The following is a 23,795-nucleotide window of genomic DNA, read 5'->3' on the forward strand; positions in this document are numbered from 1 at the left end:
GGCAGAAGAAAGCTGTGCTGTGCTTATCCTAACTTTGCCTTCGCCAAACGATATATCCCATATTCACTTGAGTGAACAGGGTATGCCAAGCGCCTGTTCAAGCATGAGAATGATTCCTTGGAATTCTGTCACTTAACATATCCCAGTCTTAAAGAGAGAGCTGTGGGATTTTGTGCGTCATTCCATAAGAAAGAGTAGGCCTATACTTAGTCATATAGTCAAATATGTCACTGATGGGTATTTCTAGGAAGAAAAATCTTTTAAATATGTCTGGTGATAAGATGGGGAAAGGATGATAAAATAGTACAAGTCTTGCGTTCTCTGTTGTATGATGATATGCGTCATGCATGTTACTTTGGCTGATCTTTTAAAGACTCCTCAATGTGAGCCACAGAACATAAGTCCAAAAGTAATGATTGCATTGTGGGAAGGAGTTGAATGAAGCCTTTTTACATGTCAAATTTCAGTTTTACACCATCAAGCCCCTCTCTTCTCCCCTTCACATCTTCATGCTCTGGCATCATTCGTTCTGACAGTGAAATCATTAGACCTGTGATGTTTATTTCATTATGACAGCGAGCATCTCTCTTCTACAGTGCAATGCTCTGGAGTGCAAGCATCTCTTAAGATGGCTCCATCTCTTTTCATCTTCTTTCATCTCTTTTATGAACCACAGTTGGCATATTTCTGGTATAGTAAATTAACCCTCTTTAAGACGTCACATCTTACCAGCTTCAGTGGTAGATTTCACATTTTAAGAGCTTCAGTGGTAGATTTAAACAGTTTAGGAAAACATTTTGTAGGAAGGAAGTGACTGAATAAGTGTAACATTTATTTATAAAGGTATACAAACGCATCAATATAACCTACATGTTGTTCAGTCTATTAGTTTCCATCGGTCTGTATATTTGTCATATCAAGCAAAAATAGAACCACCAGAATATCACATGCTAGTGTCGTTGTATTAGAGAGCTGCTGTGATGTCCTACAACAATAGTCTTTCACAATTATACCGTGAGTCATTATTAATTTCCCCGTTCTCTCCAGAGTCAAGGATGTATCCAGATGGTACAGTTGGCTCAGGCATCCAGTGATGGGGAGAAGCTGAGAATCCCTTGGGCCAGGCAGGGTGGGTGGTTCTGGGCTAGGTTTCTCTCTGGTGACAAAAACCGTGTTGGAGGCCAGGGCAACAGCAGGTGGTGGAGAGAACAGAACTGCACCATCGTACCCCTCCAGATGTGATTCTGCTAATTGAAGCTAATTAGAGAACCTGTTTTTCAGACTGTCATCGTTAGCATTTGGTTTGTCGTAGAAAGAAGAACATTGGTTGTAATTAATGTGTTTTATTAACTTTTATAACCTATTTTTGTGGTTTTGTTCGTTGTCTCTGTAGGTACACTTGTTCATTTCGGTTTGTACTCATTCTTGTGAAGCAACAAATATCACACAAGTCTTTGTATTTCTATTTATTATTAATTATTGCTGCCAAGGCAGAAGCTACTTTTCCTGGGGTCCGGCAAAATTAAGGCAGTTATACAATTTTAAAAACATTACAATACAATCATTACAGAATTCACAACATATTAAGTGTGCCCTCAGGCACATACTCCACTACCACATATCTACATCACAAAATCAGTGTTTACGTGTATGTATAGTGAGTATGTTATCATGTGTCTGTGCCTAATGTTTGTGTTACTTCACAGTCCCCGTTTTTCCATAAGGTGTATTTTTACCAGTGTTTTTCTAATCTGATTCTAGTGCTTGCATCAGTTACCTAATGTGGAATAGAGTTTCATGTAGTCATGGCTCTATGTAGTACTGTGCGCCACCCATAGTCTGTTCTGGACTTGGACTGTGAAGAGACCTCCGGTGGCATGTATTATAGGGTATGCAAGGGTGTCCAAGCTGTGTGCTATATTTTAAACGGACAGCTCGGTACCTTCTGCTTGTCAACACCTCTTACAAAAACAAGTAATGAGGAAGTCAATCTCTCTTCCACTTTAAGTCATGAGAGATAGACATGTATGTCATTAATGTTAGCTCTCCGTGTACTTTTAAGGGCCAGCCGTGCTGCCCTGTTCTGAGCTAACTGCAATTTTCCCAAGTCCCTCTTTGTGGCACCTGATCACACGACTGAACAGTTAGTCCAGGTGCAACAAAATCAGGGCCTGTAGGACCTGTCTTGTTCATAGTGTTGTTAAGAAGGCAGAGTAGTACTTTATTATGGACAGACTTCTCCCCATCTTAGCTACTGTTGTATCAATATGTTTTGACCATGACAATTTACAATCCAGGGTTACTCCAAGCAGTTTAGTTACCTCAACTTGCTCAATTTACACATTATTCATGACAAGATGTAGTTGAGGTTTAGGATTTAGTGAATGCTTTTTCCTAAATACAATGCTTTTAGTTTTGGAAATATTTAGTACTAACTTATTCCTTTCTACCCATTTCGAAACTAACTGCAGCTCTTTAAGTGTTGTAGTAATTTCAGTTGCTGTAGTAGCTGACGTGTGTGTGTGTGTGTGTGTGTGTGTGTGAGTCATCCACATACATAGACTTACTTACTCAAAGCCAGTGGCTTGTTGTTAGTAAAGATTGAAAAAAGCAAGGAGCCTAAATAGCTACCCTGGGGAATTCCTGCTTCTACCTGGATTAAGTTTTAGAGGCTTTAATTAAAGTACTCCCTCTGTGTTCTGTTAGACAAGTAACTCTTTATCCACATTATAGCAGGGGGTGTAAAGCCATAACACACAGGTTTTTCCAGCAGCCGACTATGATCAATAATGTCAAAAGCTGCGCTGAAGTCTAACAAGACAGCCCCCACAATAATTTTATCATCAGTTTTTCTCAGCCATTCATCAGTCATTTGTGTAAGTGCCGTGCTTGTTGAGTATCCTTTCCTATATGTGTTCTGAAAGTCTGTTGTAAATGTGTTTATTGTGAAAGGGCATTGTATCTGGTCAAACACCATTTACTTTACAGAAAGGGTTGGTAACAGACTGATTGGTCGGCTATTTGAGCCAGTAAAGGGGGCATTCCTATTCTTGGGTAGCGGAATGACTTTAGCTTCCCTCCAGGCCTGAGGACAAACACTTTTTAGTAGGCTTAAATTGAAGATGTGGCATTATCGTACGCTTTTATCCTCAGTAATTTTCCATCCAGGTTGTCAGACCCCGGTGGCTTGTAATTGTTGATAGACAATGATAAGTTGAATGTGTTGATCACATTAGCAATGGATTTATTTCTGACACATCTTTATACAAAATAATAAAACCATCTACAGTATGAGTATAGTGACTGCACAGTTGTCCCCTACACTATTAGACTATCCATCTATGTCTCATCAAAAACGTGTTCTCATTGTCGTCTAGCCTGGTAGTGGAGTTGTTTGTCCAGGTCTCGGAGCTGCTCCAGGAATCCAGCGTTGGGACAGATGTTTCTGTTTGCAGCCACAGCCTTGATGGCATCCACCAGGGTCAGGTTCTCATCGATCATCAGGTAGGCCAGGACCAGAGAGGACGAGCGACTCAGACCCATCGCGCAGTGGACCAACACATTACCTGCCAGGGCCAGGGAGGGAAGAAAGGCTGCACACTTAGCTCTCATTCAGTTGGAGGACACAGCTACATGGGTAATTTCATCATATGTAAAACATATTTACATACAGTAAGTACGGAAGTACTGTATCTATTCTGTTTACCTAAGTGATGTCTTGGCTCACACAAATCCCTGGCAACATTTACCGTATCATATTTAGTAGAAGAACATCTCATAGATTACTTGTTGTTTATTTCATATTGTCATTTTTTTGTCAAACAGAATTACAGACCTGTAGGCTTAATATCAAAATGGAGTAATTTCTAAATAGCCTACCTCCCAAAAGTTACTTCTTTCAACAATGTTGCAACAAATGTTTCTACACAGGGTAATCCGTGGTTTCTTATCGTGCTTTGGGGCTTAGGGCCCATGGGAGCGGGTAATTGAACTGTCTTCCAGGCTGTGTGTTTCTGCTAGGGATTACTGTAGGCCCCGCTACACACTAGAGGACTAGTCTGATCAGCCAGTCAGTCAGCATGTCGAAGAGGGGAGGCATCACCTACGTTCCAAATAGCAAATTATTCCCGACATAGTACACTACTTCTGACCAGGCCCCATAGGGAATGGGAATAGGCTATAGGGTGCCATTTGGAACGCACGTCTTATTGCTGTCATGTCAGATACTGGATGCACTCTGCATAACGAGGACAGGAAGTAGCAGCTCTGCTAAAGCTCAAGGCCACAAACATAATTTTGTCATTTTCATGTCCAATGAAAGTGTTGCTTACAAATTACCAGAGAAATCTATTTAAAGTCAATATTCTTGTCCAAGGTCCCTGGCTTATGAGGAGATTACTGTGTGGTACGATATTAGCTTGATATTATGTTTTAGCAGCTTTGTGATTTGCATTTTAACTGCTAATGGAATGGAAGGGAGGATTGTTGCATGTTGTTGGAACTGACAAACTAATGATGTTGAATATAATTAATTCACAAACAATGTAATCTCAAAGGTGATTTTAGAGAAAATGATAGAGAAAAAAACATGCACAGAATATAAAGTCAGAGATGATGCCCTCTGCATGGTAAAAAAGATCATTAGGTTGGCTGGCTGTAAAGCACTTTGTCAACTGATAATGTAAAAAGGGCCTTGTAAAATACATTTGATTGGTTGATTTGATTGACTGGTTGGCTGATTGCTTACTGTTGGGCGAGCTCAGGGCGGTCTTGATAAATTTGGCCGCAGAGTAGAAGAAGGTACTGAGGTCAAATGAGGGCATGTCGAATGCCTCCACTCCATGGTAGGATATTTTAGTATCCCTGTAGTAGCTGGCACCTGTATTCACATTAAACTTCCCATCCGCTGCGTTCAAGACGTGGGTGATGTGATGAGTCCGGAGTGTCCTCTTGTCTTTGGCTGCATACCTAACAACACACAAGACCATGTAAGTGGTATTGGTAATACCCAGCCATCACGTGTCTGTCTTGAGACATCTTAAGACATTGTTGTTCTAAAGATGTCTGGTTGGTTATCAAGTCAAAGTTTATTTGTCACGTGCGCCGAATACAACAGGTGTAGACCTTACCGTGAAATGCTTACTTTCAGGCTCTAACCAATAGTGTAAAAAAGGTGTTTGGTGAGCAATAGGTAAGTAAAGAAATAAAACAACAGTAAAAAGACAGGCTATAAAGTAGCGAGGCTACATACAGACAGTGATCAGTCAGGCTGATTGAGGTAGTATGTACATGTAGATATGGTTAAAGTGACTATGCCTATATGATGAACAGAGAGTAGCAGTAGCATAAAAGAGGGGTTGGCAGGTGGCGGGACACAATGCAGATAGCCCGGTTAGCCAATGTGTGGGAGCACTGGTTGGTCGGCCCAATTTGAGGTAGTATTTACATGAATGTATAGTTAAAGTGACTATGCATATATGATAAACAGAGAGTAACAGCAGCGTAAAAAGAAGGGTTGGGGGGGGGGCATTTGATTACATGTTCAGGAGTCTTATGGCTTGGGGGTAAAAACTGTTGAAGCCTTTTTGTCCGAGACTTGGCACTCCGGTACCGCTTGCCATGCGGTAGTAGACAGAACAGTCTATGGCTGGGGTCTTTGACAATTTTTAGGGCCTTCCTCTGACACCGCCTGGTGTAGAGGTCCTGGATGGCAGGCAGCTTAGCCCCAGTGATGTACTGGGCCATACGCACTACCCTCTGAAGTGCCTTGCGGTCGGAGTCCGAGCAATTGCCGTACCAGGCAGTGATTCAACCAGTCAGGATGCTCTCGATGTAGCAGCTGTAGAACCTTTTGAGGATCTGAGGACCCATGCCAAAACTTTTCAGTTTCCTGAGAGGGAATAGGCTTTGTCGTGCCCTCTTCACGACTGTCTTGGTGTATTTGGACCATTCTAGTTTGTTGGTGATGTGGACACCAAGGAACTTGAAGCTCTCAACCTGCTCCACTACAGCCCCATCGATGAGAATGGGGGTGTGCTCCGTCCTCCTTTTCCTGGAGTCCACAATCATCTTCTTAGTCTTGGTTACGTTGAGGGAGAGGTTGTTATTCTGGCACCACCCAACCAGGTCTCTGACCTCCTCCCTATAGGCTGTCTCGTCGTTGTCGGTGATCAGGCCTACCACTGTTGTGTCGTCTGCAAACTTAATGATGGTGTTGGAGTCGTGGGTGACCAGGGAGTACAGGAGGGGACTGAGCACGCACTCCTGTGGAGCTCCAGTGTTGAGGATCAACGTGGCAGATGTGTTGCTACCTACCCTCACCACCTGGGGGCAGCCTGTCAGGAAGTCCAGGATCCAGTTGCAGAGGGAGGTGTTTAGTCCCAGGATCCTTAGCTTAGTGATGAGCTTTGAGGGTACTATGGTGTTGAACGCTGAGCTATAGTCAATGAATAGCATTCTCACATAAGTGTTCCTTTTGTCCAGGTGGGAAAGGGCAGTGTGGAGTGCAATAGAGATTGCATCATCTGTGGATCTATTTGGGCGGTATGCAAATTGGAATGGGTCTAGGGTTTCTGGGACAATGGTGTTGATGTGAGCCATTACCAACCTTTCAAAGCACTTCATGGCTACGGATGTGTGTGCTACGGGTCTGTAGTCATTTATGCAGGTTGCCTTTGTGTTCTTGGGCACAAGGACTATGGTGGTCTGCTTGAAACATGTTGGTATTACAGACTCAATCAGGGACTTGTTGAAAATGTCAGTGAAGACACCTGCCAGTTGGTCAGCACATGCCCAGAGCACACGTTCTGGTAATCTGTCGGGCCCCACAGCCTTGTGAATGTTGACCTGTTTAAAGGTCTTACGTCGGCTACGGAGAGTGTGATCACACAGTCGTCCGGAACAGCTGGTGCTCTCATGCATGCCTCAGTGTTGCTTGCCTCGACGTGAGCATAGAAGGGATTTAGCTCATCTGGTAGGCTCATGTCACTGGGCAGCTCGCGGCTGTGCTTCCCTTTGTAGTCTGTAATAGTTTGCAAGCCCTGCCACATAAGACGAGTGTCGGAGCCGGTGTAGTATGATTCAATCTTAGCGCTGTACTGACGCTTTGCCTGTTTTGATGGTTTGTCGCAGGGCATAGCAGGATTTCTTATAAGCTTCCAGGTTAGAGTCCCGCACCTTGAAAGCGGCAGCTCTACCCTTTAGCTCAGTGCGAATGTTGCCTGTAATCCATGGCTTCTGGTTGGGGTATGTACGTACAGTCACTGTGGGGATGACGTCCTCGATGCACTTATTGATAAAGGCCAGTGACTGATGTGGTGTACTCCTCAATGCCCTCGGAAGAATCCCAGAACATGTTCCAGTCTGTGATAGCAAAACAGTCCTGTAGTTTAGCATCTGCTCCATCTGACCACTTTTTTTATAGACCGAGTCACTGGTGCTTCCTGCTTTAATTCTTGCTTGTAAGCAGGAATCAGGAGGATAGAGTTGTGTTCGGATTTACCAAATGGAGGGCGAGGGAGAGCTTTGTACGCGTTTCTGTGTGTGGAGTACAGGTGATCTAGAATTTTTTTCCCTCTGGTTGCACGTTTAACATGTTGATAGAAATTAGGTAGAACTGATTTAAGTTTCCCTGCATTAAAGTCTCCGGCCACTAGGAGCGCCGCCTCTGGGTGAGTGGTTTCCTGTTTGCTTATTTCCTTATACAGCTGACTATGTGTGGTCTTAGTGCCAGCATCTGTCTGTGGTGGTAAATAAACAGCCACGAAGAGTATAGCTGAAAACTCTGTAGGCAAGTAGTGTGGCCTGCAATTTATCACAATATACTCTACTTCAGGCGAGCAAAATCTAGAGACTTCCTTAGATTTCGTGCACCAGCTGTTGTTTACAAATATGCACAAGCCCCCCCCCCCACCCCCGTCTTACCGAAGTACACTGTTCTATCTTGCCGGTGCAGCGTAGCTAGCTGAATATCCATGTCGTCGTTCAGCAAAGATTCCGTGAAACATAGGATATTACAGTTTTTGTGGTCCCGTTGGTAGGATATTCGTGATCGTACCTCGTCTAATTTATTGTCCAATGATTGCACGTTGGCGAGTAGTATTGACGGTAACGGCAGCTTTCCCCAGTCGCCTTCTCCGGGTCCTGACCAGGCATCCGGCTCTTTGTTCTCTGTACCTGCGTCGCTTCCTCTTGCAAATAACGGGGATGTCAGCCCTGTGGGGTGTTTGGAGAATGTCTTTTTCGTCGTCCTTGTTGTAGAAAAAATCTTAGTCTTATCCGAGGTGAGTGATCGCTGTCCTGATATCCAGAAGCTCTTTTTTGCTGTAAGATACTGTTGCAGAAACATTATGTACAAAATAAGATTCAAATAACGCCAAAAAATCACATAATAGCACAATTGGTTGTGCCCCCGAAAAACTGCTGCCATTTTCTTCCAGTGCGATTTTGGTGATGATATGTAGTGTTCATTAAGCCTGTGTATGCTTGACATAAAGAGTCATAAGTAAAGTGTTACCAGGGTATTTTAATCTCTGGTTGTAACCATGTCCCCTCGAATCACATCACATCTTAGCAGACACTTTTATCGGTTTCTTAGTCCTTGCAGGAATTGAATCCACGACCTTGTGACATGTCACTACTGCACTGTAAGACTACTGTCATTTCAACAGTAAAACACTGTAGAATGTACAGTAAAATACCTTAAATGTGTTTTACTTAATTGAATATGGTTCATTGTTGGATGTTGTGGTGGGGAAAGAGTCTCTGGCTCTTAACATATTTTAAGTTGTGCCTTGTAAAAGGCTAGATTTGTTGCACCCGTGAGTGCGCATGCTGTACCCCCACATAATACAGTAACATACTGTATTTTAGGAATTCTACAAACCTTGTCCTGAAAATCTACAGTAACTTACTGGCCAATTGCTGTGAGTAATATACTGTAATTCAAAATGGCAAAAAGTCTCAAACCTCTAATGGTTGACTGGCTAGCCATGTCCTTTTAATCTGTTATGCCCTGTAGTCACTGTCAGTTTAGAAGCCTTAGTTGAGGCCTAAAGTACAAGTGATATAAAACACCAAATATCAGATGGTATGCTGTAATATATAATTAAATATTCACCATTAGCAATTTCTGATTTTGATTTCAATACAATTCAACAATAGAGTACTGTATTGCTGTTTTGCTGTATATGTAATGCAGCATATTGTAAATTGTGGTGCGTTATGGAAAAATATTGTGGGAGGGGAAAGAATCGTTGGCTCATTAACATATTTTAAGGCTTGCCTTGTGAGCGGCTATATTTATTGCACCCGTTAGTGAAAGATCTTTGCCAATTTATGAAATGTGTAGTAGTTCCCTAACAATTTAAATGGGGACAGATCAGAATGGTAGCGGGTCTTAAAACTTTAATATTTGGAATATTTAAACATGTCCATTTTAGGCCTCTAGAAGTACAAGTGATAAAAAACACCTAGTATTCATTAATATGCTGTAATATTCAAATGCCTGGTAGCCAACCTGCTTGCTCCAATCCCTTGTAATTAAAATAAAATAAAACTTTATTTGTCACATGTGCCGAATACAACAGGTATAGTAGACCTTACCATGAAATGCTTACTTACAAGCCCATAAGCAACAGTGCAATTCAAGAAAGAGTTAAGAAAATGTTTACCAAATAAACAAAAGTAAAAAATTGTAACACTGTAAAATAACAATAACGAGGCTATATACAGGGGGTACAGGTTAGTCGAGGTAATTTGTACATGAATGGTAGGGTTGAAGTGACTATGCATAGATAATAAATAGCGAGTAGCAGCAGTGTACAAAACAAATGAAGGGGGGTGTCAATGTAAATAGTCCGGTGGCCATTTGATTAATTGTTCAACAGTCTTATGGCTTGGGGGTGGAAGCTGTTAAGGAGCCTTTTGGTCCTAGACTTGGTGCTCTGGTACCGCTTGTTGTGCGGTAGCAGAGAAAACAGTCTATGACTTGGGTGACTGGAGTCTCTGACAATTTTTTGGGCTTCCTCTGGGCTGACATTCTTAGTGTATTAGTCACTTTAAACAGTATGGTACTGTGTTTCATTGCTTTGACATTATAGTAATTTACAGGAAGCTGGCATCAAGTTACCGTGAATATCTCAATACTGTGTTGGCACTATCCAGAGATTGAGATACACTGTATCATAAGATACCTTGTTGTAATTACATAAATGTTTAAGACCAATGTATCCTTAACTACAACATTTTCAATAACGGTTACAGAAGAGTTTTACTTGCTATGACTGATATGTGTTTTCTTTATTAACCTTGGCTGAATGCACTGACAGTAAGTTGCTAAGGACAAGCAGTGCCCACCCATATGACCTAAATGTAAAAAAAAAAAATGTTTAAAAAAAAAACACTGTGTAATATGTCACTGGGTAATTCCAGTAATATACTGTAAATTAGATTACAGTAACTTACTTGGTACTGTAAATTAGATCACAGTGACTTTTTTGTTACCGTAAAGTGGATAACCTTATTTGTACTGTAAAATAAATTACGGTAACTTACTGGCCAATTGATGCCAGTAAGTTACTGTACATTTGAAAGGGGTCAAATACTTATTTCCCTCATTAAAATGCAAATCAATTTATAACATTTTTAACATGCATTTTTATGGATTTTTTTGTTATTATGTCTCACTGTTCAAATAAACCTACCATTAAAATTATAGACTGCTAATTTCTTTGTCAGTGGGCAAACGAACAAAATCAGCAGGGGATCAAATACTTTTTACCCTTACTGTACACTAAATTGACTGTGCCTTTTAAACAGCTTGGAAAATTTCAGAAAATGATGTCATGGCTTTAGAAGCTTCTGATAGGCTAATTGACATCATTTGTAGGTGTACCTGTGGATGTATTTCAAGGCCTACCTTCAAACTCAGTGCCTCTTTGCTTGATATCATGGGAAAATCAAAAGAAATCAGCCAAGAGAAAAAATTGTAGACCTCCACAAGTCTGGTTCATCCTTGGGAGCAATTTCCAAACTCCTGAAGCTACCATGTTCATCTGTACAAACAATAGTACGCAAGTATAAAACACCATGGGACCACGCAGCCGTCATACCGCTCAGGAAGAAGACGCGTTCTGTCTCCTAGAGATGAACATACTTTTGTGCGAAAAGTGCAAATCAATCCCAGAACAACCGCAAAGGACCTTGTGAAGATGCTGGAGGAAACGGGTACAAAAGTATCTGTATCCATTGTAAAACAAGTCCTATATCGACATAACCTGAAAGGCTGCCCAGCAAGGAAGAAGCCATTGCTCCAAAACCGCCATAAAAAAGCCAGACTACAGTTTGCAACTGCACATGGGGACAAAGATTGTACTTTGGTCCCATGTCCTCTGGTCTGATGAAACAAAAACAGAACTGTTTGGCCATAATAACCATTGTTATGTTTGGAGGAAAAAGGGGGAGGCTTGCAAGCTGAAGAACACCATCCCAACCGTGAAGCACGGGGGTGGCAGCATCATGTTGTGGGGGTGCTTTGCTGCAAGAGGGACAGGTGCACTTCACAAAATAGATGTCATCATGAGGTAGGAAAATTGTGGATATATTGAAGCAACATCTCAAGACATCAGTCAGGAAGTTAAAGCTTGGTCGCAAATGGGTAATACTTACAAAGTTGTGTCAAAATGGCTTAAGGACAACAATGTCAAAGTTTTTGGAGTGGCCATCACAAAGCCTTGACCTCAAACCTATAGAAAATGTGTGGGCAGAACTGAAAAAGCGTGTGCGAGCAAGGTGGCATACAAACCTGACCCAGTTACACCAGCTCTGTCAGGAGGAATGGGCCAAAATTCACCCAACTTATTGTGGGAAGCTTGTGGAAGTCTACCTGAAACGTTTGACCCAAGTTAAACAATTTAAGGGCAATACACTCAATTTAGTATTTGGTAGCATGTAGACTTCTGACCCACTGGGAATGTGATGAAAGAAATAAAAGCTGAAATAAATAATTCTCTCTACTATTATTCTGACATTTCACATTCTTAAAATAAAGTGGTGATCCTAACTGACCTAAGACAGGGATTTTTTACTAGGATTAAATGTCAGGAATTGTGAAAAACTGAGTTTAAATGTATTTGGCTAAGGTGTATGTAAATTTCCAACTTCAACTGTACATAGGCGTACAGAGGCCCATTATCAGCAAGCATCACTTCTGTGTTCCAATGGCACGTTGTGTTAGCTAATCCAAGTTTATAATTTTAAAAGGCTAATTGATCATCCAGATACTCAACTAGTCTAAAGGCGGCCAGTTTTATTGCTTCTTTAAATCAAGACAACAGTTTTCAGCTACAACAGTTTTCATCTGTGCTAACATAATTGCAAAATAGTTTTAATGATCAATTAGCCTTTTAAAATTATCAACTTGGATTAGCTAACACAATGTGCCATTGGAACACAGGAGTGATGGTTGCTGATAATGGGCCTCTGTACACCTCTGTTGATATTCCATTAAAAAAATCGGCCGTTTCCAGCTACAATAGTCATTTACAACATTAACAATTTCTACACTGTGTTTCTGATCAATTTGATGTTATTTTAATGGACAAAAAAAAAAATGTTTTTCTTTCAAAAACGAGGACATTTCTAAGTGACCCCAAACCTCTGAACAGTAGTGTATACTTTTACAAAAAACATTATGAACTCAAGCATCTGCTATGTGGCACTTACAGTGTAGCCTATTATTTTGAGGGTGAGTTCTCTTACATGTCTCCTATGTAGATCCTGGGCTGGACCTCATCCATATGGTCACTGGTCCCTGGTTTGGTCCACATCAGCCTCTGGAGCTCTGAGGCTGGGGGAGTCTCGTACCTGCTCTCTGCCCCCTCTGAACCCCCCAAACAACTGCTGATGCTGTCCATGCCCTGAAGCATGTCTGGTTGGTGATGGTGGTGGTCTGAAACTCCTGTTGCTGGTAGACCTCCCACTCAGTCTGCTTTTGGAGTCACACATTTACATTTTTATCAGTGATTCCAATACGATACAATACAATAACACAACTACATTAATACAATGCCAAGAAGTGTCCTTGTTTATTTCTTAAATCTTTGTTGTAATGAATTCTTTACAGTCATGTTTTTTTCATCATATACTGCTCAAAAAAATAAAGGGAACACTTAAACAACACATCCTAGATCTGAATGAAAGAAATAATCTTATTAAATACTTTTTTTCTTTACATAGTTGAATGTGCTGACAACAAAATCACACAAAAATTATCAATGGAAATCCAATTTATCAACCCATGGAGGTCTGGATTTGGAGTCACACTCAAAATTAAAGTGGAAAACAACACTACAGGCTGATCCAACTTTGATGTAATGACCTTAAAACAAGTCAAAATGAGGCTCACTAGTGTGTGTGGCCTCCACGTGCCTGTATGACCTCCCTACAATGCCTGGGCATGCTCCTGATGAGGTGGCGGATGGTCTCCTGAGAGATCTCCTCCCAGACCTGGACTAAAGCATCTGCCAACTCCTGGACAGTCTGTGGTGCAACGTGGCGTTGGTGGATGGAGCGAGACATGATGTCCTAGATGTGCTCAATTGGATTCAGGTCTGGGGAACGGGCGGGCCAGTCCATAGCATCAATGCCTTCCTCTTGCAGGAACTGCTGACACACTCCAGCCACATGAGGTCTAGCATTGTCTTGCATTAGGAGGAACCCAGGGCCAACCGCACCAGCATATGGTCTCACAAGGGGTCTGAGGATCTCATCTCGGTACCTAATGGCAGTCAGGCTACCTCTGGCGAGCACATGGAGGGCTGTGCGGCCCCCCAAAGAAATGCCACCCCACACCATGACTGACCCACCGCCAAACCGGTCATGCTGGAGGATGTTGCAGGCAGCAGAACGTTCTCCACGGCGTCTCCAGACTCTGTCACGTCTGTCACGTGCTCAGTGTGAACCTGCTTTCATCTGTGAAGAGCACAGGGCGCCAGTGGCGAATTTGCGTAATCTTGGTGTTCTCTGGCAAATGCCAAACGTCCTGCACGGTGTTGGGCTGTAAGCACAACCCCCACCTGTGGACGTCGGGCCCTCATACCACCCTCATGGAGTCTGTTTCTGACCGTTTGAGCAGACACATGCACATTTGTGGCCTTCTGGAGGTCATTTTGCAGGGCTCTGGCAGTGCTTCTCCTGCTCCTCCTTGCACAAAGGCGGATGTAGCGGTCCTGCTGCTGGGTTGTTGCCCTCCTACGGCCTCCTCCACGTCTCCTGATGTACTGGCCTGTCTCCTGGTAGCGCCTCCATGCTCTGGACACTACGCTGACAGACACAGCAAACCTTCTTGCCATAGCTCGCATTGATGTGCCATCCTGGATGAGCTGCGCTACCTGAGCCACTTGTGTGGGTTGTAGACTCCATCTTATGCTACCACTAGAGTGAAAGCACCGCCAGCATTCAAAAGTGACCAAAACATCAGCCAGGAAGCATAGGAACTGAGAAGTGGTCTGTGGTCCCCACCTGCAGAACCACTCCTTTAATGGGGGTGTCTTGCTAATTGCCTATAATTTCCACCTGTTGTCTATTCCATTTGCACAACAGCATGTGAAATTTATTGTCAATCAGTGTTGCTTCCTAAGTGGACAGTTTGATTTCACAGAAGTGTGATTGACTTGGAGTTACATTGTGTTGTTTAAGTGTTCCCTTTTATTTTTTTGAGCAGTGTATTTTAAATAACACTGTCATAATGACAACACATCTGCCACACTGCTCCTCAAAACGGGGCCCCTCAGGGGTGTGTGCTTAGTCCCCTCCTGTACTCCCTGTTCACCCACGAATGCGTGGCCAAGCACGACTCAACACCATCATTAAGTTTGCGGATGACACAACAGTGGTAGGTCTGATCACCAACAACGATGAGACAGCATATAGGGAGGAGGTCAGAGACCTGGCAGTGTGGTGCCAGGACAACAACCTCTCCCTCCACGTGGGCAAGACAAAGGAGATGATCGTGGACTACAGGAAAAGGAGGGCTGAACACGCCCCCATTCACAAGGATGGGGCTGTAGTGGAGCAGGTCGAGACACACCAAGAATGTCATGAAGAGGACACAATAACGCCTTTTCCTCCTCAGGAGACTGAAAGGATTTGGCATGGGTCCCCAGATCCTCATAAAGTTATACAGATGCACCATCGAGAGCATCCTGACCGGTTGCATCATCGCCTGGTATGGCAACTGCTCGGAATCACACCGTAAGGCGCTACAGAGGGTAGTGCGTACAGCCCAGTATCTTACTGGGGCCAAGCTTCCTGCCATCCAGGACCTATATACTATGTGGTGTCAGAGGAAGTCCCCAACAATTGTCAGACTGTTCTCTCTGCTACCTCACGGCAAGCGGTACCGGAGCGCCAAGTCTAGGTCCAAAAGGTTCCATAACAGCTTCTATCCCCAAGCCATAAGACTGCTGAACTATTCATCAAATGGCCACCTGGAATATTTACATTGACACCCCCCACCCCTTTGTTTGTACACTGCTGCTACTCACTGTTTATTATCTATGTTGAGTCACTTTACCCCTACCTACATGTACAAATTACCTCGACTAACCTGTACCTCCGCACATTGACTCGGTACCGGTAGCCCCTGTATATAGCCTCCTTATTGTTAGTTTCTGTTACTTTTTATTTTTTACTATAGTTTTATTTCATAAATATTTTCTTAACTCTATTTTCTGAACTGCATTGTTGGTTAATAAGGGCTTGTAAGTAAGCATTTCATGGTAAGGTCTATCCCTGTTGTATTCAGCGCATGTGACAAATAACATTTTATTTGATTTTGATTTTGTCATGAAGCATTATGACCATCCTGTGTCACTTTACTTGGACTAAGAAAATACACTTTATGACACTGTCAAGAAGCATTAAGACCCTCATAATCATATAACCCAGATAGGCTTATTACGTACATGGCCTTATCAGTCAAAAAGAGGGTGTCTGTCTGGTCCTGCTCAAGAAATTTGCTCCTGCATTCATCCCAGTCATCAGCAACAGAGCATTGTGGTAGGTTCATTTCTGACATCAATCTGTGCGCATTTACAATGATATTTTAATATGGTCAATAAAAAAATATATAACATAGCCTACCTGTCAACAGTATGTTTATGATGTCATGGTATGTTTCGCCTTGTGTGGTAGGTTTTGTCATTTGACACTTATGTTGTCATAACCAGCCATAAAATAACGTAATATATGTCACAACAGGTCTAAATATGTGTCATGACCATATTATAACAGGTTGTCAGCTGTTATGACATGGTTATGACTGTGTCATAAGGTGTTAGGATGCTGGGTGTCAAGTAAAGTGTTACCGCATTAATTTAGCTAGGATTTGTATGATTCTGCTCCGGGCATTGGATAGGGATACATATTTATCTTATACGTTGTCATCGTAAAGAAACTTTTAGCAAGCTTATTTTTATTCCAGTTTTATAGAGATGTGATGGTCAGCGGTGGGGTTTGGAGATTTATTGTCCATGGGGACGAGACAAAATCTGTTTCTGTGACTATTTGTAAAGCGGCCTGGTGTAGCATATGTAAGTGCACTCCAACATCTTGATAGCTGCATCAATCTCTATCTTTCCTACACACACACACACACACACACACACATTATAGTAGTGTATGCGTGTGTGAGAGAGAAGGAGAGGTGTATATCTGCATAAGTATAACATGAGCTTTACACTGAGTACCTGGAGGCTCTTCTTCCTCTTCATTGATCTACAACTACATTTCCTCCTCTCCTCTCACTTCTCTCTTATCAATGCGCAGTTTTTTCCCCTCACGCTTTAGACCAGTGTTTCCCAACTCTGGTCCTCGAGTACCCCCAACAGTACACATTTGTATTGTAACCCTGGTCCTCAAGTACCCCCAACAGTACACATTTGTATTGTAACCCTGGTCCTCGAGTACCCCCAACAGTACACATTTTTATTGTAACCCTGGGCCTCGAGTACCCCCAACAGTACACATTTTTATTGTAACCCTAGACAAGCACACCTGGTTAAACTTGTCAACTGATCATCAAGCCCTCAATAAGTTGAATGAGGTGTTTGTCCAGGGCTACAACAACAATGTGTACTGTTGGGGGTACTGGAGGACTAGGGATACATCAACAATGTGTACTCTTGGGGGTACTGGAGGACTAGGGTTACAACAACAATGCGTACTGTTGGGGGTACTGGAGGACTAGGGTTACAACCACAATGTGTACTGTTGGGGGTACTGGAGGACTAGGGATACAACCACAATGTGTACTCTTGGGGGTACTGGAGGACTAGGGTTACAACAACAATGCGTACTGTTGGGGGTACTGGAGGACTAGGGTTACAACCACAATGTGTACTGTTGGGGGTACTGGATGACTAGGGTTGGGAAACACTGCTTTAGACAGTGGAATACTGTAGGGCTTAGCCCAGATCTTTCCTTCAATATAAACTCAGCAAAAAAAGAAACGTCCCTTTTTCAGGACCCTGTCTTTCAAAGATTATTCGTAAAAATCCCAAAACTTCAGATCTTCATTGTAAAGGGTTTAAACACTGTTTCCCATGCTTGTTCAATAAACAATGAATGAACATGCACCTGTGGAACGATCGTTAAGACACTAACAGCTTACAGACGGTAGGCAATTAAGGTCACAGTTATGAAAACTTAGGACACTAAAGAGGCCAAGGCGGGACAGGTGCAGGATGGAGGCGGGACAGGTGCAGGATGGCAACAACAACTGCCCAAGTTACACCAGGGACGCACAATCTCTCCATCAGTGCTCAGACTGTCCGCAATAGGCTGAGAGAGGCTGGACTGAGGGCTTGTAGGCCTGTTGTAAGGCAGGTCCTCACCAGACATCACCGGCAACAACATCGCCTATGGGCACAAACCCACCGTCGCTGGACCAGACAGGACTGGCAAAAAGTGCTCTCCACTGACGAGTTTTGTCTCACCAGGGGTGATGGTCGGATTCACGTTTATTGTCGAAGGAATGAGCGTTACACCGAGGCCTGTACTCTGGAGTGGGATCGAGGTGGAGGGTCCGTCATGGTCTGGGGCGGTGTGTCACAGCATCATCGGACTAAGCTTGTTGTCATTGCAGGCAATCTCAACGCTGTGCATTACAGGTAAAACCTCCTCCCTCGTGGTACCCTTCCTGCAGGCTCATCCTGACATGACCCTCCAGCATGACAATGCCACCAGCCACACTGCTCGTTCTGTGTGTGATTTCCTGCAAGACAGGAATGTCAGTGTTCTGCCATGGCCAGTGAAGAGCCCGGATTTCAATCCCATTGAGCACGTCTGGGACGTGTTGAATCGGAGGGTGAGGGCTTGGGCCATTCCCCCCCATAAATGTCCGGGAACTTTGCTGGTGCCTTGGTGGAAGTGTGGGGTGACATCTCACAGCAAGAACAGGCAAATCTGTTGCAGTCCATAAGGAGGTGATGCACTGCAGTACTTAATGCAGCTGGTGGCCACACCAGATACTGACTGTTACTTTTGATTTTGACCCCCCCCCCCCCTTTGTTCAGGGACAAATTATTCAATTTCTGTTAGTCTCATGTCTGTGGAACTCGTTCAGTTTGTCTGTTGTTGAATCTTATGTTCATACAAATATTTACACGTTACGTTTGCTGAGCAGTTGACAGTGAGAGGACGTTTCTTTTTTGCTGAGTTTATATATCAACAACCTTCCTTATGCCTTATCTGAATCTCAAAGTAATATATTTGCAGATGATACTGCAATTTATACAGCAAGACAATCTGTTCAACAGGTACAGCAAGCTCTACAAGTAGATCTGGGAAATATCAGGGAGTGTGTTTGCTGGAACCAACTTGTTTCGAATGCTAAGAAAACCAAAGTTATGTTGGTCTGTTCCATAAGGAAAAAGCCAACAACAGGGGATATGATTAATCATGGGGGAGTACAAATTGAGAAACTAAACTACTAGGGGTGCAGCTAGACAACTGTTCATTGTGGTTGTCTAACAAAAAAAAATAATAATAATCTATGTAATAAAGTAATAAGCACTGCATCAGAAGGATAGCTAAATACTTACCAGGAAAGATTCTTAAGCAAAGAACCCAAGCATTAATTGGGAGCCACTGTTCTGTGGTCTGGGGAAATGCATCAGTAAGTGAGATTAGGAGGCTGCAGATTGCACAGGACAAAGCAGCAAGGATTGTTTTAAGGTGGTCATCAATCAACAAGATAATTTAAGAAAACGCCATTTTATTTCACAATGTACACCATTTTAAAATGGCTAAATTTCAATTACAACATTATTCAGTTGATATCAGACAGACATTCAGTAAATACCAGGACAATATTGTCCACCATCTGTCTTATCCCGGCAGAAAAGAGAAATAGTCTAAATAACATTTAGATTCAGAGCAATAAATAAATTGAATAATTTGTCTGATCAAACCAGAAATATAATATAAATTCAAACAATACTTTTAAAACCACTTAAATATAATAAATTGGAAGGTTGTGCATGACTATGGTAGAAGACTGTCGAGTATTTATCTGGTCAATATGTCAGTGTATTATGTTTATTTGTTACACTGTTTCATGTGAAAATGTGATTGTATTATAAACTGTATTGTAATGTTTAAGGACTCTTGGAAGAGTAGTCCTAATGAGGACTAAAAGAGATCCTAATAAAATCTCCCCCCTCCAAGTCAGGGGCGCAAAGCTGATTTCCCTTATGTCCATGTTGAGCTGTAGCTCTGCTTCTATAGCCTCAGGCTAACCTGTCCTTTCTGCTCCTCTCTGCCTCACTTTTGTGTAATTAAAGATGCTGTGTGTGTGGGAAAGTGCCCATGTTTAACACAGAGGGTAAATCAAAATGTGTTTTTACCTCTACTTACCTCTAGTCTCCTTCCTCTTGCAGGGTTCATGAATTACAATTCCTCTTTTGCTTCGGGGGTTTGTTCTAGATAAAAATTAAATAACGGAGGATTGAGGAATTATCCATGCAATGACGTACAGTACATAAGTATATCAGATTATGTGTTATATTTAAGCAATAAGGCCTGAGGATGTCTGGTGTATGGCCAATATACCATGGCTAAGGGTTGTATCCAGGGACTGCTTTAGCCGTGGTATATTTAAGCAATAAGGCCCGAGGAGGTGTGGCATATGGCCAATATACCATGGCTAAGGGCTGTTATTAGGCACGACGCAACACGAAGAGCCTAGATACAGCCGTGGTATATTGGCCATATACTACAAATTCCAGAGGTGCCTTATTGCTATTATAAACTGGTTACCAATGTAATTAGAACAGTAAAAATACAAATGCTGTCATACCCGTGGTATACGGTCTGATATACCACAGCTTTATAATATCATACGTACTCTGTTTTACTTTGCTACAATCTAAAGAAAGCATGTACAGTATATACAGTGACCTACAAAACATTATTGGCACCCTTGATAAAGATGAGCAAAAAAGACAATGAAATAAATAATACAAATGATTAGCTATATTGTATGCAGTTTTTTATATATATATTATTTTATACTAATACAATTGCTCAGAGAAAGAGATATTGTTTAACAAGTAATACCTTTTTTCTAAACAATTTGGTGTCAATTATTGTCACCCTTAAAGATTCTTATAAATATAATCAAACAAAATTAAATCTGCGTTAACATTCCACTCTTTTAAATTAATCTCAGTTTAAGGAACTGTATTGTGGCCTTCCACTGTGGTATAAAAAACAAGGTAACACGTGTGTAAAATACATTTGTCATACATCACCATAGAGAAAGGCAAAGAACTCACAAATGAAAGAGACAAATGGTTGTTGACCTTCATAAATGGGTCCATAAAAATGGAGAAACCCCCCCTGAAATATACCACTAACCACTATTAGGGCAATAACCACTTGAACAGCGGTAAACGTGCCTGGTAGAGGGTGCATTTGTATCTTGTCCCCATTCAGTGAGGAAGATGATTTGGGAGGCAAAGAAAAGTCCAAGATCCACAGTTGGAGAATTACAAAACTTGGTTGCATTTTGGGGTCACCAAGTCTCTTAATCTACAATTAGATGCCACCTCCATGCCAATAGGCTATTTGGAAGGGTTGCCATAAAAAAAAGCCTTTATTGAGAGCAACCAACACACGTAAACGCCTGGAGTTTGCTAAATGGCATTGGCACTTGGACTGGAACGGGATGGTATGGTCAGATGAGCCGAAAATAGATGTCTTTGGTCATGCACACCAGCGGTAGGTTTGGCGTAGAAAGAAGATTGCATATGCAGAAAATAACCTCATACGTACTGTAAAATACGGTGGTGGATCTTTGATGTTATGGGGCTATTTTGCTTCTACTGGTCCTGGGGCCTTTGTTAAGATGAACGGCATCATTAACCTTACCCAGTACAAGGACATTTTAGCCAGAACCTGGTTGCCTCTGCCAGGAGGTGGACACTTGGTCAGAAGTGGATCTTCCAGCAAGACATTGACCCCAAGCACACCGAAATCCACAAAGAAATAGTTTACTGACCACATAGCCATTGCAAAATGTTGATTATCTCAGTCATTGGACTTGAACCTCATTGAAAACCTGTGGCTGGTATTGAAGAGGGCAGTCCATAAGCACAGACCATGGGATATAAAGTATCTGAAAATATTCTGCACGGAGGAATGGTCTAAGATCCCTCCCAATGTGTTGTCCAATCTCATAAAACATTATAGAAAAAGGCTGTGTCATTATCCTAGCAAGAAGAGGGTGCACAACATATTGAAAACAGGGGTGGCAATCATTCTTTGACATACAATTTTGAGAGAAAACAATGATTATTTGTTCAACAAAATCTCTCTCTGCGCAACAATATTAGTATAAAAGAATATAAGGTAAAAAAATGTGGAGTATGCAATGTAGCTCAGCATTTGTATGATGAATTTTCTCTTTTTTGCTCATCATTATCAAGGGTGCCAATACTTTTGGATGTGACTGTATATCCAAATTGATGTTGTGAAGCGATTACTGAACAACAGACAGCTCATAAAATGTATATTAGACAGCTGAAATAATGGACACACTTGCCTTGTAGTGTTGCTTGTCAGGAAATCTTATTAAATAGGAGCTCCTGTACATGTAGGCTAGCGGCACAACTGTCTGTAGGTACTATTAGTGTCATCTACCAGGCAACGTTTTCTTTCTATTTAAATATCTGAATGATCTCAGCTCAAAATAATTCTGGCATCATCTTCTGCATACCCCAAAAGTTATGTGAGCTAGGCTACCAGTAGGTATGGAGAGTGTTAGAGGCAGGGGCGGAAATCCTGGGAAAAATATGATTTGTCCCCCCCAATATATCACTGAAACATAACTATGTAATTTAAATAATATTAATAATACGCAATGAAAGCAATTGTGCTGATTATAGACACTTAATAGCGCGTTTTTAAGTTTCAAAAGACCCCCCCCTACCCTTTGCCTCACAATGTTTTGATCCACTGCCAGTTCCTTAGCTTGCTAGGTAACAGAGAGGTCGTATCTACTGTCTGAAAGGCACTCAATGCACGTAACTGACGTGAGGTTAATCCAGTCAATCGCGCACACACACTAGCTGAATATGCAGAGCTAGCGCGCAAATATGAACTATTAAGCTAGCTAGTACCTATTCCATTTATGTGGCATCGTCAAAGATGGAATCAGCATGCAGATGATGTAAGTTAGTGCTTCAAAGTCCCTGTGATAAGGTTAGCGATAAACTGAAATCCAAACTGAACAGAACTACACTCTCTTCTACCATTGTCTTAAATATATTTAAATGGTCTCGTTGCAAAAGCTAAATTGTTGCAAGAGAACTTTTTATTTATTTATTTTATTTCACCTTTATTTAACCCGGGTAGCAAAGATTATAGCAAACACCACTGAAACTGAATTGATGCTCGCTAGCTTTGCAAATTCAGCTATTGTTGGAAGCCAGCCAATATGAAACAAACTATTAAAATTACAAAAGGTTGCAGCATATGTTGTGTAAATGGTGAACTCATACAGCTGTCAACTCTTGTCATTTTAATCCGTTTCACATTTGCTAGCTACCTTTTAGATCGAAGCCCAAATAGAATAATTGAAGATGATAGAAGCCCATCTCCTACTGTAAATAACCTACACACTGTGTGTGTAGCCAGCCAGCCAGCCAGGTAGAAAAATGGCCGAAAAATGGCAGAAAAATAAAAGACGGACATCAGAGTATTTTTCAATACACCAAAACGCATAGTAAGAACCCTAGTAGCCTAATATCTCAAAGACTAGTTGATAAAATGTTCATAAGAAAGAAATGAAATTCTAATGGAAATGTTTCACAATGATGTCATTAGGCAGAGCAGGCAACAGATGGCACACAGACAGCAGAGTTGGGGACAGATATGCAGGGACAGACTGGCAGAGACAGGGAGTCTCAGGTAAGTTTGTTGAGTCTTTGTTTGGCAACATTATGAAAGGTTCTCAATTTTTTTGACTTGTAAAATAGGAACATAATTGGAAAATGCCATGGATACCCCCACTCTCAACTTAAACTGGTGACTGAACTAAGATTTGTTAAAGGCAGTGGTATTGCTGTTGTGATTAGTTGTGTAGTTTTGGGTACCGGTAGTTAGGAGTACGGCAAACACCTTATTTCTTTGGTTCCTCAATATACATTTACCATATTACAATGTAGGCTATGTGTTACAGCACTACTTTTGGTGTCCCCCTCAGGAATTGCTCTTGAGAAAATTTCATGTAA

At 41.9% G+C, this 23,795-nt stretch overlaps 1 protein-coding gene across 2 annotated transcripts; it reads right to left on the bottom strand.

The window, feature by feature from the left end:
• Positions 1–3,219: 3,219 nt before the first annotated feature.
• Positions 3,220–22,176, bottom strand: LOC106611756 (dual specificity phosphatase 29). Of its 2 annotated transcripts, XM_014212314.2 has the most exons (5): positions 22,106–22,176; positions 19,918–19,982; positions 12,760–12,988; positions 4,748–4,968; positions 3,220–3,566 (listed from the first exon to the last, which is right to left on the bottom strand). In XM_014212314.2, exons 3-5 carry the CDS (start codon positions 12,924–12,926, stop codon positions 3,364–3,366), a joined length of 591 nt encoding a protein of 196 aa, XP_014067789.1. In that variant the 5' UTR covers positions 12,927–12,988; positions 19,918–19,982; positions 22,106–22,176; the 3' UTR covers positions 3,220–3,363. The 2 variants fall into 2 exon arrangements, with proteins under 2 accessions (XP_014067789.1, XP_014067779.1); XM_014212304.2 differs by lacking the exon at positions 22,106–22,176 and having other exon boundaries at positions 19,908–19,973.
• Positions 22,177–23,795: the final 1,619 nt, after the last annotated feature.

Source organism: Salmo salar, chromosome ssa01, assembly GCF_905237065.1.
Source record: "Salmo salar chromosome ssa01, Ssal_v3.1, whole genome shotgun sequence".
Lineage (NCBI taxonomy): Eukaryota > Metazoa > Chordata > Actinopteri > Salmoniformes > Salmonidae > Salmo > Salmo salar.